This window comes from Crocodylus siamensis, chromosome 1, assembly GCF_052110815.1.
Source record: "Crocodylus siamensis isolate JL-2025a chromosome 1, ASM5211081v1, whole genome shotgun sequence".
Lineage (NCBI taxonomy): Eukaryota > Metazoa > Chordata > Crocodylia > Crocodylidae > Crocodylus > Crocodylus siamensis.
This window is the reverse complement of record NC_143395.1, coordinates 401,066,015-401,077,571: the sequence shown is the minus strand read 5'-3', so window position 1 is coordinate 401,077,571 and position 11,557 is coordinate 401,066,015. Positions and strand designations below refer to the sequence as shown.

The 11,557-nt window shown below is 54.8% G+C and overlaps 1 protein-coding gene across 1 annotated transcript; it reads right to left on the bottom strand.

The window, feature by feature from the left end:
* On the bottom strand, nt 1-11,242 carry LOC149875320 (uncharacterized). The gene is made up of 7 exons (XM_090030579.1): nt 10,998-11,242; nt 9,877-10,560; nt 9,567-9,777; nt 8,189-8,361; nt 7,256-7,382; nt 4,509-4,625; nt 1-1,789 (listed from the first exon to the last, which is right to left on the bottom strand). The coding sequence occupies exons 2-7, from the start codon at nt 10,228-10,230 to the stop codon at nt 147-149; spliced, it is 2,625 nt and encodes an 874-aa protein (XP_089886705.1). The 5' UTR covers nt 10,231-10,560; nt 10,998-11,242; the 3' UTR covers nt 1-146.
* Between the last annotated feature and the right edge of the window lie 315 nt (nt 11,243-11,557).

Below are 11,557 nucleotides of genomic sequence, written 5' to 3'. Positions count from 1 at the left end.
TCTGGGTGTGGATGCGCTGATTCGGGGATAGATGGGAGAGATGGGTGAAGCTTTTCCAATACTCAGAGCACCAATGTAGCTTCTCCCCTGTGTAGGTGCACTGGTGTTCAAGACAGGCTGGAGGAGTAGGTGAAGCTCTTCCTACACTAAGAGCAATGATGTGGCTTCTCCCCTTTGTGCATGCGCTGGTGCCGGGCCAGGCTGGAGAGGATGCTGAAACTCTTCCCACACTCAGAGCATTGATATGGCTTTTCCTCTGTGTGGACGTGCTGGTGCTGGGCCAGGTGGGAGGAGCGGGTGAAGCTCTTCCCACACTCAGAGCACTGATGTGGCTTCTCCCCTTTGTGGATGCGCTGGTGCTGGGTCAGGCTGGAGGAGCGAGTAAAGCTCTTCCCACACTCAGAGCACTCATGTGGCTTCTCCCCTGTGTGGATGCGCTGGTGCTGGGCCAGGTGGGAGGACTGGGTGAAGCTCTTTCCACACACAGAGCACTGATACGGCTTCTCCCCTGTGTGGATGCGCTGGTGCTGGGCCAGGCTAGAGGAGCGAGTGAAGCTCTTCCCACACTTAGAGCACTGATGTGGCTTCTCTCCTGTGTGGATGCGCTGGTGCCGGACCAACTCGGAGGAATGACTGAAGCTCTTCCCACACACAGAGCACTGATATGGCTTTTCTCCCGTGTGAATGCGCTGGTGCTTGGCCAGGGAAGAGGACTGGGTGAAGCTCTTCCCACACTCAGAGCATAGATATGGCTTCTCCCCTGTGTGGATGAGCTGGTGTCGGGCCAGGGTGTAGGACTGAGTGAAGCTCTTCCCACACACAGAACAATGATGTGGCTTCTCCCCTGTGTGGATAACCTGGTGTTGTGCCAGACTGGAAGAGGAGATGAAGCTCTTCCCACACACAGAGCAATGATGTGGCTTCTCCCCTGTGTGCATGCAGCTGTGCCTGGCCAGGCTAGAGGGCTGCCTGAAGCTCTTGCCACACTTTGTGCAGCAGTGTGGCTGCTGCCTGCTCTGCACACACTGGTGGTGCGACAGGCCTTGCCAGCTGTTCTTCCTGAACTCGGTGCAGCGGTGCATCTTCCTCGCCAAGTGCATGGACCGGTGCTGAACGAGGGAGAAGAAATGGGTGAAGGTCTTACCACATGTGACGCAGCAGTACTGATGCTTCTTCCTGTACACATCTTGGGTTTTGGATGCTTCTTCCTCTGCACAGCTTTTGGTGAAGCAATGGGGGAGCTGTCCAGAATGGATCTGGCGGTGAGCAGCCAGGGTCAAGAGGCAGGTGAAGCTCTTCCCACACTTGGCACATACACGGGGCTTCTCCCTAGTGTGCCTTATCTTGTGCAGAGCCAGGAGTGAGGGGGAGTTAAAGCTTTTCCTGCACTGAGGGCAGGGGCGGGCTCTCCCCCTGGGCTCGGCAGTGAGCTCCTGCTTCCCTCTGAGGCCCTCCCCACTGCCCTGGTTTGCATGCAGTGTCTCTCTCCAGTGGACCCTTGCTTTCTGCCTCTTCAGGTGTTTCAGCACCACAAATTCTTCCCTGCACCTTGGGCTTTTTCTGGCTTCTTTCCCTTCTTCGCTCCAGTGCCCAACTAGAGATGGGACCCCATTCACTACTACATTCTCCTGCTTTTGGGGCATCCCCTGAGCCTTGTGCCACTGGTCCTTCGCTGGGCTCAGGGAAGCCACCTCACCCACACTCCCCAGGGAAGCCCATGGTGGCTCCTGCTTTCCAGGCCTTTCCTCAGGAGCTTGCTCCTCAGTTCTGCTCACCAACCTGGCATGTCCTGCATGGAAGAAAGAAACACCAAATTAGTCCCTGCCCTGCTGCCAAGGGGCAAGCACTGCTATTCCTTCTGCTGAGATTGGCCTCAGAGCATGAGTGGACCTTGGCACCTGTGTTTCCTCAAGAAAACAAGGTCTTCCTGCCAAAACCCCAAGTGCCAGGTCCCTGTGCCAGTCTCATCTTCCGTACTCAGTGGAGTTAAGAGTCAGACTCTCAAGGTTTCTGGCCCAGCTCTCAGCCTCATCACTTCAGGCCCTGCTCCAAGAAACATGTGGGACATGTGCATTTGGACTGTACCTGAATAGCTTCATGTTTTAATAGACTGAGGAGGAGACCAGAATGATCTGCTAGAAGGAAAACTGAGGCTCTCAAAGGGCTGCTGTATCCCACAGCACTGGTGGGTCCAGGGGGAGATGATGCTGAGCCCTCCACCTGACTGGGCTGACACGCTCCAGAAGCCCCAGTGCTTTGGTGAGACCCATCTGCAATGCTTGCCTGAGATCTCTGGCAGTCAAGAAAGCAGCATCTGGGTACAAGGGTGAACAGCCGCGGGGTGCATTTCTGGGGCTTGTCAGCAGGCAGGAGTGTGTGGTGAGCACTGCCTTACACTGATTGGTAGCAAAAGCCATCATGTTTCATGCATTTATTCCTCCAAGAAATGTTCTGGAAGTGGAGGATTGAGAGCAGTGATCTGCTTCCTACCTGTTTCTGGAGCAATGTCTGATGCAGGGAATGAGCCTATGGACCTTTCCTCTGCTAATGAATCCCAGGCAGCCTCCACATCACAGGAATCTGCACTGGGACAAAAGCCTCGGCACGAACCCGCACACGGATTCTGGGCTGAGCCTCAGGCTTTGTGATGCTCGGGGCCCCAGAGAGGAAATGGCACAGGGGAGATTCTGGTGCAAACAGTGTGGTATTCCCTTCCCATCACAACATGACATTTTCTGAATCCCACTAACTCCACTGACCCACTTCATGCAGCCTGAGACCAGGATTACACACGTCCTGTGCTCCAGGTCACTCAAACCAGGAGACACCAGGAACAGCCCCAGCCTCTCTCTTGTCCAACAAGAATGGCTGGGGGGGCAAAAAGACCAGAAGTGAGAGACTGTGCCCATGAGGGGTGAAGATAACTGGGGCAGAAGAGCCTAAAGATTAGCCCTGGCTAAGTCCTGAAAACTACACCCTCCTGGGACTGGTTAGTGTGCTGGAGCTACTTGTGGCAGGGCAGTCTCTACAAAATGCCAGTGTTGCCACCCAAGAAAGGGGAGTGCAGAGCGCCTGAAAACCTTGGTTCCCACTGCCTTGTGGGTTACACTTTGCTGGGAAAAGGATAGGGGGAGCCTACCCCAGCAGAAAAACCCCTGGTGAAAGCCAAGGAGGGAAGAGGTGTGGCAGGGCACACCTTGCAGCAGCTGTCACTTGAAATAGAAAAGATTGCTAGGAAAAAGCCTCTCAAGCTGCACAGGGGAATCTGTGAAGGAGCTCCAGCAGGGCCAGGGCCAGGGCTCAAGCCAGCCACAGTGTCAAAAGTGATCCCATGACATGAACTAACCTAAAGGGGGTTAAGCCCTTCCCTTTTTTGTCTTTGTGTGTTTTCCAAGAAATTCACTTAGTAGAAAGAAGATTCGAGCATCATTATGTTATGTATAATAATTGTCTTGCTTGCTCAGTTGTGCTTGTGCACCATTAGTGTTGTAAGCGGTTGTGATGTTAACTATGCTAGACAATGAAATGTAAGCAAAACGTCTGGACGGGTTCTGGAATATCTGCAAAGTGGCTACGGAAAATGGTACATCTCTGGAGTATGGCCTCCAGGGCCTCAAAAATATTAGTCATGCCAAAGATCAAGATGGGCGATTTGACCGTTTGTTTGTATTCTCATTCTTTTGTTGGTTTTCTTTTGACTTCTAGCATTTCTCCAGCATCTTGCACAGCAGAGGGGCACTGGTAGTGCTCCAATGGCACAGGAAATCCATTTGAAACAACAAGGAAAGCGTTGCCCATTATATAGAAGGAGCAGAATTCCCAAGAACATGTCTGGACCCCAAAAGCCGATTGTGGGATGATTGTCTGATCTAAGCAGCCATCTTAAATATCAAAGAAAACCATCATTTGAGTACCGGAAGAGATTAAAAAACTTACCCATAATTATTGCTGGTAAAAAAAACTGTGTGGTTGGTAAGGAAGTGGAGATTAGGCAATTTGGTAGGAGAAAGTTATTGAAATAATGGACAAACAAAGGAACAGGGTGTTGTGTGCATGCTGTTACCCTGGGGAGTTGGGGGGCAGTTGTGCAATTTTTACTTGAACAGCAGGAAAGCCAGAAACAAGCATCTCCCACGCTCAGCAGAGGACACAAGGCTGGCATCACCAAAGGTTGCTGCTGTAATGTCTAAGGGAGCCACTTGTCAGGTCGTATTACAGGGACAAAACTTGTAATAATTACTATTAAAGATTACTTGATATTGAATCAGCAAGGGGCCCTGTCAAACATCGGGGGTCTTTGGCAAAAAAAATCCTGTTGGTAACAGTTTCCAGTTTGAATTTCAGGGAATGGAACAACACCTGTCTGCACGTATGACAGCATAAGCTATTTGAGGTCAGCACCCTGAAATGGCAGCACGGGGCAGGTCTGCAGTTTCCAGGCTCCCTTTCACTCTGGGCATGGAGCATTTGGGAGAGGGGAGTTGGGTGGAGGGACTGCCACAACTCACCTGGCAGCAGGTCCTCCAACCTCGAGATTTCCCCACAGTCCTCATCATCACACGCCCAGAGCTCCACCTGTCCTCGCTGGATGCGGCAGATTAAGTCAGGTGTGGGACCTTGATATCCTGTTTGAGTAGTGGGTAAAGAGCGATGTGTTAGGGTGACAATATTTGGATCTTAGGGAGCACTGGATTCGCGGCTGAATACAAGGCTTTAACCTGTGGCCTAGCAGAGCTGCTAACCACATGACAGAATGATAGCTAAGCCAGCCATTTGCTTATGCTAAGTAACCATCTTAACTGTGTCAACCATTTTCAGAGGAAAAAGCAGCAAGTGAATCTGTGCGAGTCTGTGTGCTGTGAATGAGGTGATGTTTTAGGGATGTGGAAGATGGTACAACACGAGACAGAAAAAAACAGATTGGAATGTGGAAGATAACATATAACCCAGACAAACATATGCAGAAGGGTGAATGATGATTGGTTAAGAAACCTCCAGAGTCCACCCACTGACTGAAGAAGAGGATTCAAGGTCTTAGACATGCGCTCACAGCAAGAAGCCATGTAAATAAGTGACATGCATAAGCAATGCCATGCTAATGAAGCAAACAGTAAACAGAGGTGGAGCTTGAGATGGGAGGAGAAATGGGTGGAACAAGAGGAGGAACAAAGTTGGGGTGAATGTTAATAAACTTAAACCAAAGTGTATAAATGTGGAAAAAACCTATTGTTTAGGGCTGCTCCCCTGGTTTCACGGGCTGCGTGTCTGTGAGGGAGCTTGCCTGAAGCTGTCTCCGTTCCGAATAAAGCTGTTGCGAGCAATGTGTGCTCGTGTTTGCTCCCTCCTTGCTCTAACAAGCAACAGGATTCATGGGCAATTGGATCGTCATCTCCCTAGTGATTGGCGCTGCATGGAGTTGGGGTCTAGCAAGTTAAACCAGTGATACTGGATGCAGAATACGCAACTGAAATTTGGGGAATGGAGCCAATGAACTCAAGGATTATACTAAGGACTTGAAGGACATACAGAGGATGGACATTTAGGATGAAAGGGAAGGCATCATAGAGAAGAGGATGGTCCTTTTCATCCAGGTAGTGGACATATGGTCACAGGAAAGGAAACACCAGTGTAATTCCAGGCAAGTGAGTGGAAATGAGTTTGGACAGGACACACTAGGCAAGAGAGGGAGGTGTCATATTGAATGCTGGGCTGGCGGTGGGGGCACATGCCCCCCTCTTCTCCCTGCTACCTACTCCCCCGTCTCCCATTATGGCCAAATACACACACACACACACACACACACACAGGCGTGCACACAGGCACACACTCTACTTACCACAGGGGCAAAGTGTAGGGGATGCACACAGGTGCACATGCACCCCGAGCATGGCGCTGCACCCCCTACAGAAAGGCACCGCCAGCATTGTCGGCGAGGTCTGTGGCTGGTCACTGCCCCCTGGTCAGCGCTCGCTACTCTCATATTGAATGGAATAGTGTGAATTTTTGTAATAAATACCCATTAGCCAGTTTACAAAAAAGACAAGGTTCATCTTCTTATCTAGGCCTTTGCTTGTTTTTGCCTATGTGGTGAATGCCTTGATTCTGAATTTTATCTTTAGAGGCCTTGAAGCGAACGTGCTGAATGTCTTGGGTTTTGAATCTTACCTCTAGAGGCCTTTAACAATGTTAACCTAAAAGTGACCCTTGGGCAAATGCTCCAAGAGATCGAAACCTACGGGCTTTTGGAAAGAGGTTGGGACAAGAGGTCACACACGGAAGTGTGGAAAATTTCCCAAAAAAGACCCAGGAAAGGAGTCTGTTGGGTAAAAGATCCAAGCCCAAATTTGGTGACAGGTTTGGGTAAGAGGGGCCCAAGATGGCAACTTACCCAATAAAAACTGGAACCTACAGTCCCAATTTGGAGGTAACCTCACTTGCAGAACATGGAAGGAAGAATCGCAAGTGTAGGCCGGGTCAGAACGATCCCCTGAACCACCCTCTCCGAGAACAAGAGCTCTTGTTCACGCTGAAGCCGTGGAGCGCCCGAGTGGGACCGAAGGAAGGGGACTTGTTCCTATCACTGCTGAGACCAACCCTAAAACCAGAACTAAAGAATGAAAGTATCCTTGGGGATTTGGTTTCTAGGAATTCTAGGACTATAAGTATCCCATGAGACATAACCTCTACTTGTAATTGTAGTTGTTTTTGTAATACTAATTCTTATTGCATTGTTTGGGAAGGATTTCTTAAAGCTAAGCAGTGTTATACGTGTAGCAAGGAATTTTAAAATAAAATTGTGTTGTATGAATTAAGTGTGCAATCATTGTGAAATTGTGCAATCCACCAAATACTCCCCCAGCCAGGGGCATCAAACGAATCAGTAAATTGTGTGGGATCTTTCTCTATTCCATAACCCACTAGAGACCGGGAGAAATCAGAATAACTACCCAAGGAACAGCTGTTAGTGCATTTTTAGGCCCAATGAATTGCAAATGATATGATCATGGTGAGAAGGCAAAGGGAAATCATGTTATCAAGGGGGAAGACTCAAAGGAAGGCGGCTGGATCAAATGAAGGAGGAATATATACAAGTGTGAAATGTGAGAGGTCTGATCATGGACAGAGCAGTGGAGAGCAAAGGGATTTCAGGCACTGGCCAAATGTTCGTGAGGATAAGACTGTTAAAACCAGGGAGAAGACAACACCACTTCAGAGCTCACATGGCTCCAGGGCAAAGCAAGAACCAGAGTTTTACCCAGGGAAACGAGGGCTTGGTAGTTCCTCAGCATCTGGTCCTGGTAAAGCCCCTTGTCTTCACCTTCCAGCAGCTCCCACTCCTCCCGTGCGAAGTACACTGCCACGTCCGCAAACACTTCCCGGAGCTGCAGGCACAAGCATTATAGAATCAGTGTCTCCCTCCCCAGCTGCTTCCAGCCCCCCAGCCCTGTTTGCACTCACTCTGCACTATAGAGCTTTGCAAGCTTAGCCATGACAGGCAGGGGTACATTTCTCAGCTGACACATGATATACAGGGACCCTGGTTTTCTCTGTTTAAAAATTGCAAATTCTCTCATAAAAAACCCCCACAACAATTGCTCGCACCTCATAGCGCCCCCCCCAACCCCTGCTGGTACCCCACACTCCCCCACACAGCCTTGCCAGCACTGCTGGTACCCCTCAGTCCTCACCCACAGCCCAGCCCAGCCCTGCCTGCTCAGCAACACTTGGGCCCGGCTGCATCTTACAGGCTGGAACTCTGCCAAACTGAAAAGCAAAAGCCACGGTTTCCCACAATTTTCTCTTTTAAAGGAAAATCCATTTTAAAGTTTGTTCGAGACCCTTTCAAATAATCTTATGACCCACTTTTGGGTCGCAACCCACGGGTTGAGAAATACTCTTCTATTTCATCGATCCCTAGAGGCCGCCCAGGCAACATTTCTGCAGGCAAAGGGAGGCCTAGCTCCATGGACTCTGACCAGACCTTCCTGTCCCGAACCCTTGGCTCTGTGCACCAGGGAGCGCACTGCTGCTAATGCAGCCTGGGGTGTTTGCAGTTTCCATCACCAGAGGCTTCCCGCTCTTCAGGTCTCTCTGCTCCCCAAACTCTTGACGGTATTCTTTACTGGCTCCTCCTGGGCTCTGCCCCAGCTGCACTCCCACCAACACCTGGAGCCCATGCCCTGCTCACCTCCATGCTCTCCCCCTGCTTTGCAGGCCTGCCCTGCCCCTTCTGCAGCTGGCCTGGCCCAGGTGTCAGGGAGCCGCTCTGTCCCCGTCTCACTGGGGATGGTCTCTGAAGCTCCAGGATTACAGGCCCTTCCTTGGGAGGATGCTGATCCACTCTGCTCAGGGTCCTGGCACCTGCAGGTGGGGAAGGGTGCGCAGGTTAGCCCTGGGGTGGTGGCACGGGGAAAGCCCTGCTAGTCTCCTGGACTGGCCTGGGATGAAGGGAGCTGGAGGCTTCAGTGTGTGCAAGAGGGGAACAAGAGAGACTCATCACCCACCGGCAAGAGTCTGGAGATGAGCCTCTAGAACTGCCCCAGCGCCGGTGGTGATCACAGCACCATGACATCACTCCCTGGGAAAAGATCTGGAGGGATGCTGGTGCTGTGTCACGTCCACAAGTTGGGGTGGAGGGGGTGGGAAATGCAGGGTCAGTCTACTCCAGGGGGCACAAAATGCTTCCAAGGGCACCGGGAGAACAAGAGCCGCCAACCTGCTGGAGCACGGACCCATCAAACTGTCAGAGAGATTTGGCAGAGAGATTTCTGCACTGGCAGATGAGGCTTCCTGCTACTAGAAAGGGGAGACCCACCACTCCTCACCTCACCTGGGGAAGGGCCTAGTCCGGGGCACCCACCTGGGGACCCTCCACATGCTGACAGCTCCCAGGTCTCCCCTGTCCCAGGGATCTGCAGCAGGATGGAGGCCTGGGTTAACTGCACCTGGACCAGCCAGAGGCCACCGGGGACTCTCATTTCCGCATCACCTGCACCAGCCTCTTATAGATTGATATTATTACAACACTGATCTTAGAACAGCAATTCGATCACTCATTGTGACCATGGCAGCATAGCAAGAGCCAGTCATGTAGAGCGTCTTTCTGTGAGGAGCGGTGCAGGCAGTGCGAAAGATCTTGGGCTTTGGACCACGCATAGAGACCAGAGCCCTGTCCCACCCCAGCCACACAGGTACAAACTTTGCAGCCCTGTCCTGGGCAGAGGCAGGCATTGGAGTCTCTCACCCCAACTGCAGGACAGCCACTCAGGCTCCTAACTGCATGCCAGGACTTCATCCCGCACTTTACCTGCCCCTGGCTCCTTGGAGTCATTCAAGAGCCACCAGCTACTGTCCGCTCTGCTCCGCTCGCTGTCCCCGCTTGCAGCACTTGTTTGGAGCCTGCATCCTCACTCCCATCCCTGTTTTCTATTTAGGTGTCCCCCAAAATCAACTGGCCTAAACCCAGTAGCCAACACTAATAATAGTGGGGGGCGGAGCAAGGTAACTGTTGCTCTTTAGGTGTTGAGCCCATGTTAATCTTGTACATCAAAAAGGCTGGTAAGGACCTGGCACCAGGCTGAGTGGGGGCTCCTCTTTGGCAACATGAGGCAGCTTGTCCTTGGGCCCTCGGGTTTCCCGCTCTCCTGCCTTCACCAGAGACCTGTCCTCACGATGAGCCTTTGGCTGCTGCACCCAGGAATCACCAGGGTCCGGCAGGGCCCCAGTGGGCTGCATCTTGTCTGAGGACACCTCCTCGACCTTCACACAGACTGTGACCTGGGGACGAGATAAATGTGTCACTGGGGAGCTGGGGTCTGGCAGGAAACATCCCTCAGACACATGGAGGTGCAGATGGCACCAAACAAACGCTCTCACCTGGAGCTTCTCATCCTCCGCCTGCGCCAGCTGAAACCCCTCGGCCAGGGCCATGGCCTGGGCGCAGGTGGCCACGCGGCACCCGCACACCCAGCTCTGCATCTCCTGGGGCAGGATGGCCAGGAACTGCTCCAGCACCACCAGCTCCAGGATCTGCTCCTTGCTGCGGTGCTGGGGCTCCAGCCAGCGCCGGCAGAGCTCCCGCAGGCGGCTGCAAATCTTCCGTGGGCCCTCAGCTTCCCGGTAGCGGAGGCCACGGAAGAGCTGGCGCCAGGGCTCTGGGGTGGGGAGCTCATCCTGCGGTGCCAGCTGTGGGGTCACAGAGGGCAGCTTGGCCCCACAAGAGGGCTGCATGGCGTCCTGCCCCCCAAAGCTCTTGGTGCTGGACCAGCTCCGCCTGCAGCTGCTGTTTTACTGGCTGCGGTGCCGACCGCCGGGGGACTCCTGCCACCAGCCGGGTCTGGACGACACGAGGGACTTCTGCACCCCCACCCCCTGCCTGCAGACCTCCTGGGTCCTGCTCCTCCAGCTCCCGCCGTGAAGGGAAGGCGCACAGCTGCCACGGGCTCCAGCGCAGCAGCCACGTCTCCCCAGGAAGGATCTCCCCCAGCCGGGGGCTCGGGCTCTCGCTCTCTCTACACGCATGCACGGCGCCTGTGGGCAGCGTCTGGTCTCCAGGGACACCTGTGGGAAAGGAGATAGCGGAAACCTGACCATGGACCCGAGCCCCGGGACCGTAACCCTGCCCCAGCCCGGGGTCCGCCGGGCCCGATGCTCCCGACCACGCCGCTCGCGGCCGTCCTCACTTCCTCTCCAGCCCCAGCGCAGGATGTGGGCACCGGCTGGGAGGAGAAATGGTGCAGCCGCAGCTCTCCCCCTTCCCCGGCCCAACGGCTGCTCCCTCCCCCCAGCCCTGCAGTTAGGGTGACCCCGCTGCCTCGGTGGGGGGGGCCGTGCCCAAAGCCCGGTCCCGGGCTGCATAACCCGGGACAGCATTTGTCCCGGGGGGGCCTTGGGCCAGCCCAGAGCTGGGGGGGGGCGGTGCGCATGCGTGTGTGCTCTCTGGGGGGGAGGGGAGGCTGCCCCCGCGGCCCCCAAACTCCCCCGCCCACGCCCCTTACCCCGTAGCGCTCCCCCGCGGGCGGGGCTCGGCGGGCAGGAGGAGGGACGGGGCGGGAGGACCCCGCCTCCCCGCGGCAGCACGTCAGTCCTGCGCCCGCACCTGCCGGGCCGGGCCGGGCCAGCCCGCGGGGGCACCTGCCCGCACCAGGCGCCGCTTCCCGGGGGGCCGCGGGCCCTTCCCCGCCTGCTTTGCACGCCCTGCCCGGCGCCATCGCGGGGCCGTGCCGGGCCGAGGGCAGAGCACGTGGCGGTTTCTCGCGAGAAAACTGAGCACCCCCCCGCCCTGGGGGGACAGCTGCGGCCCCCCGGCCCGTGCCGACTGCGCGGGGCTCGGGCCTGTCTGCGGCACCTGCTCCGCGCCAGCGCCGGCCTCTCGTGCCGGGGGCTCTGCCCCGGTCACAGCCAGGAAAAGGCTCCTTCTCCCGCCGTGGCGTCACGAGGGTCGCGGCCCGGCCCTTGGCAGGCAGCGCCCGGGGCCTGGGGCGCAGGAGGGGCCGGGGCCGCCTGGCAGACGAGCCCTTCCGGCAGAGAGATCCTGGGGGCTCCTTTCAGGCCCAGC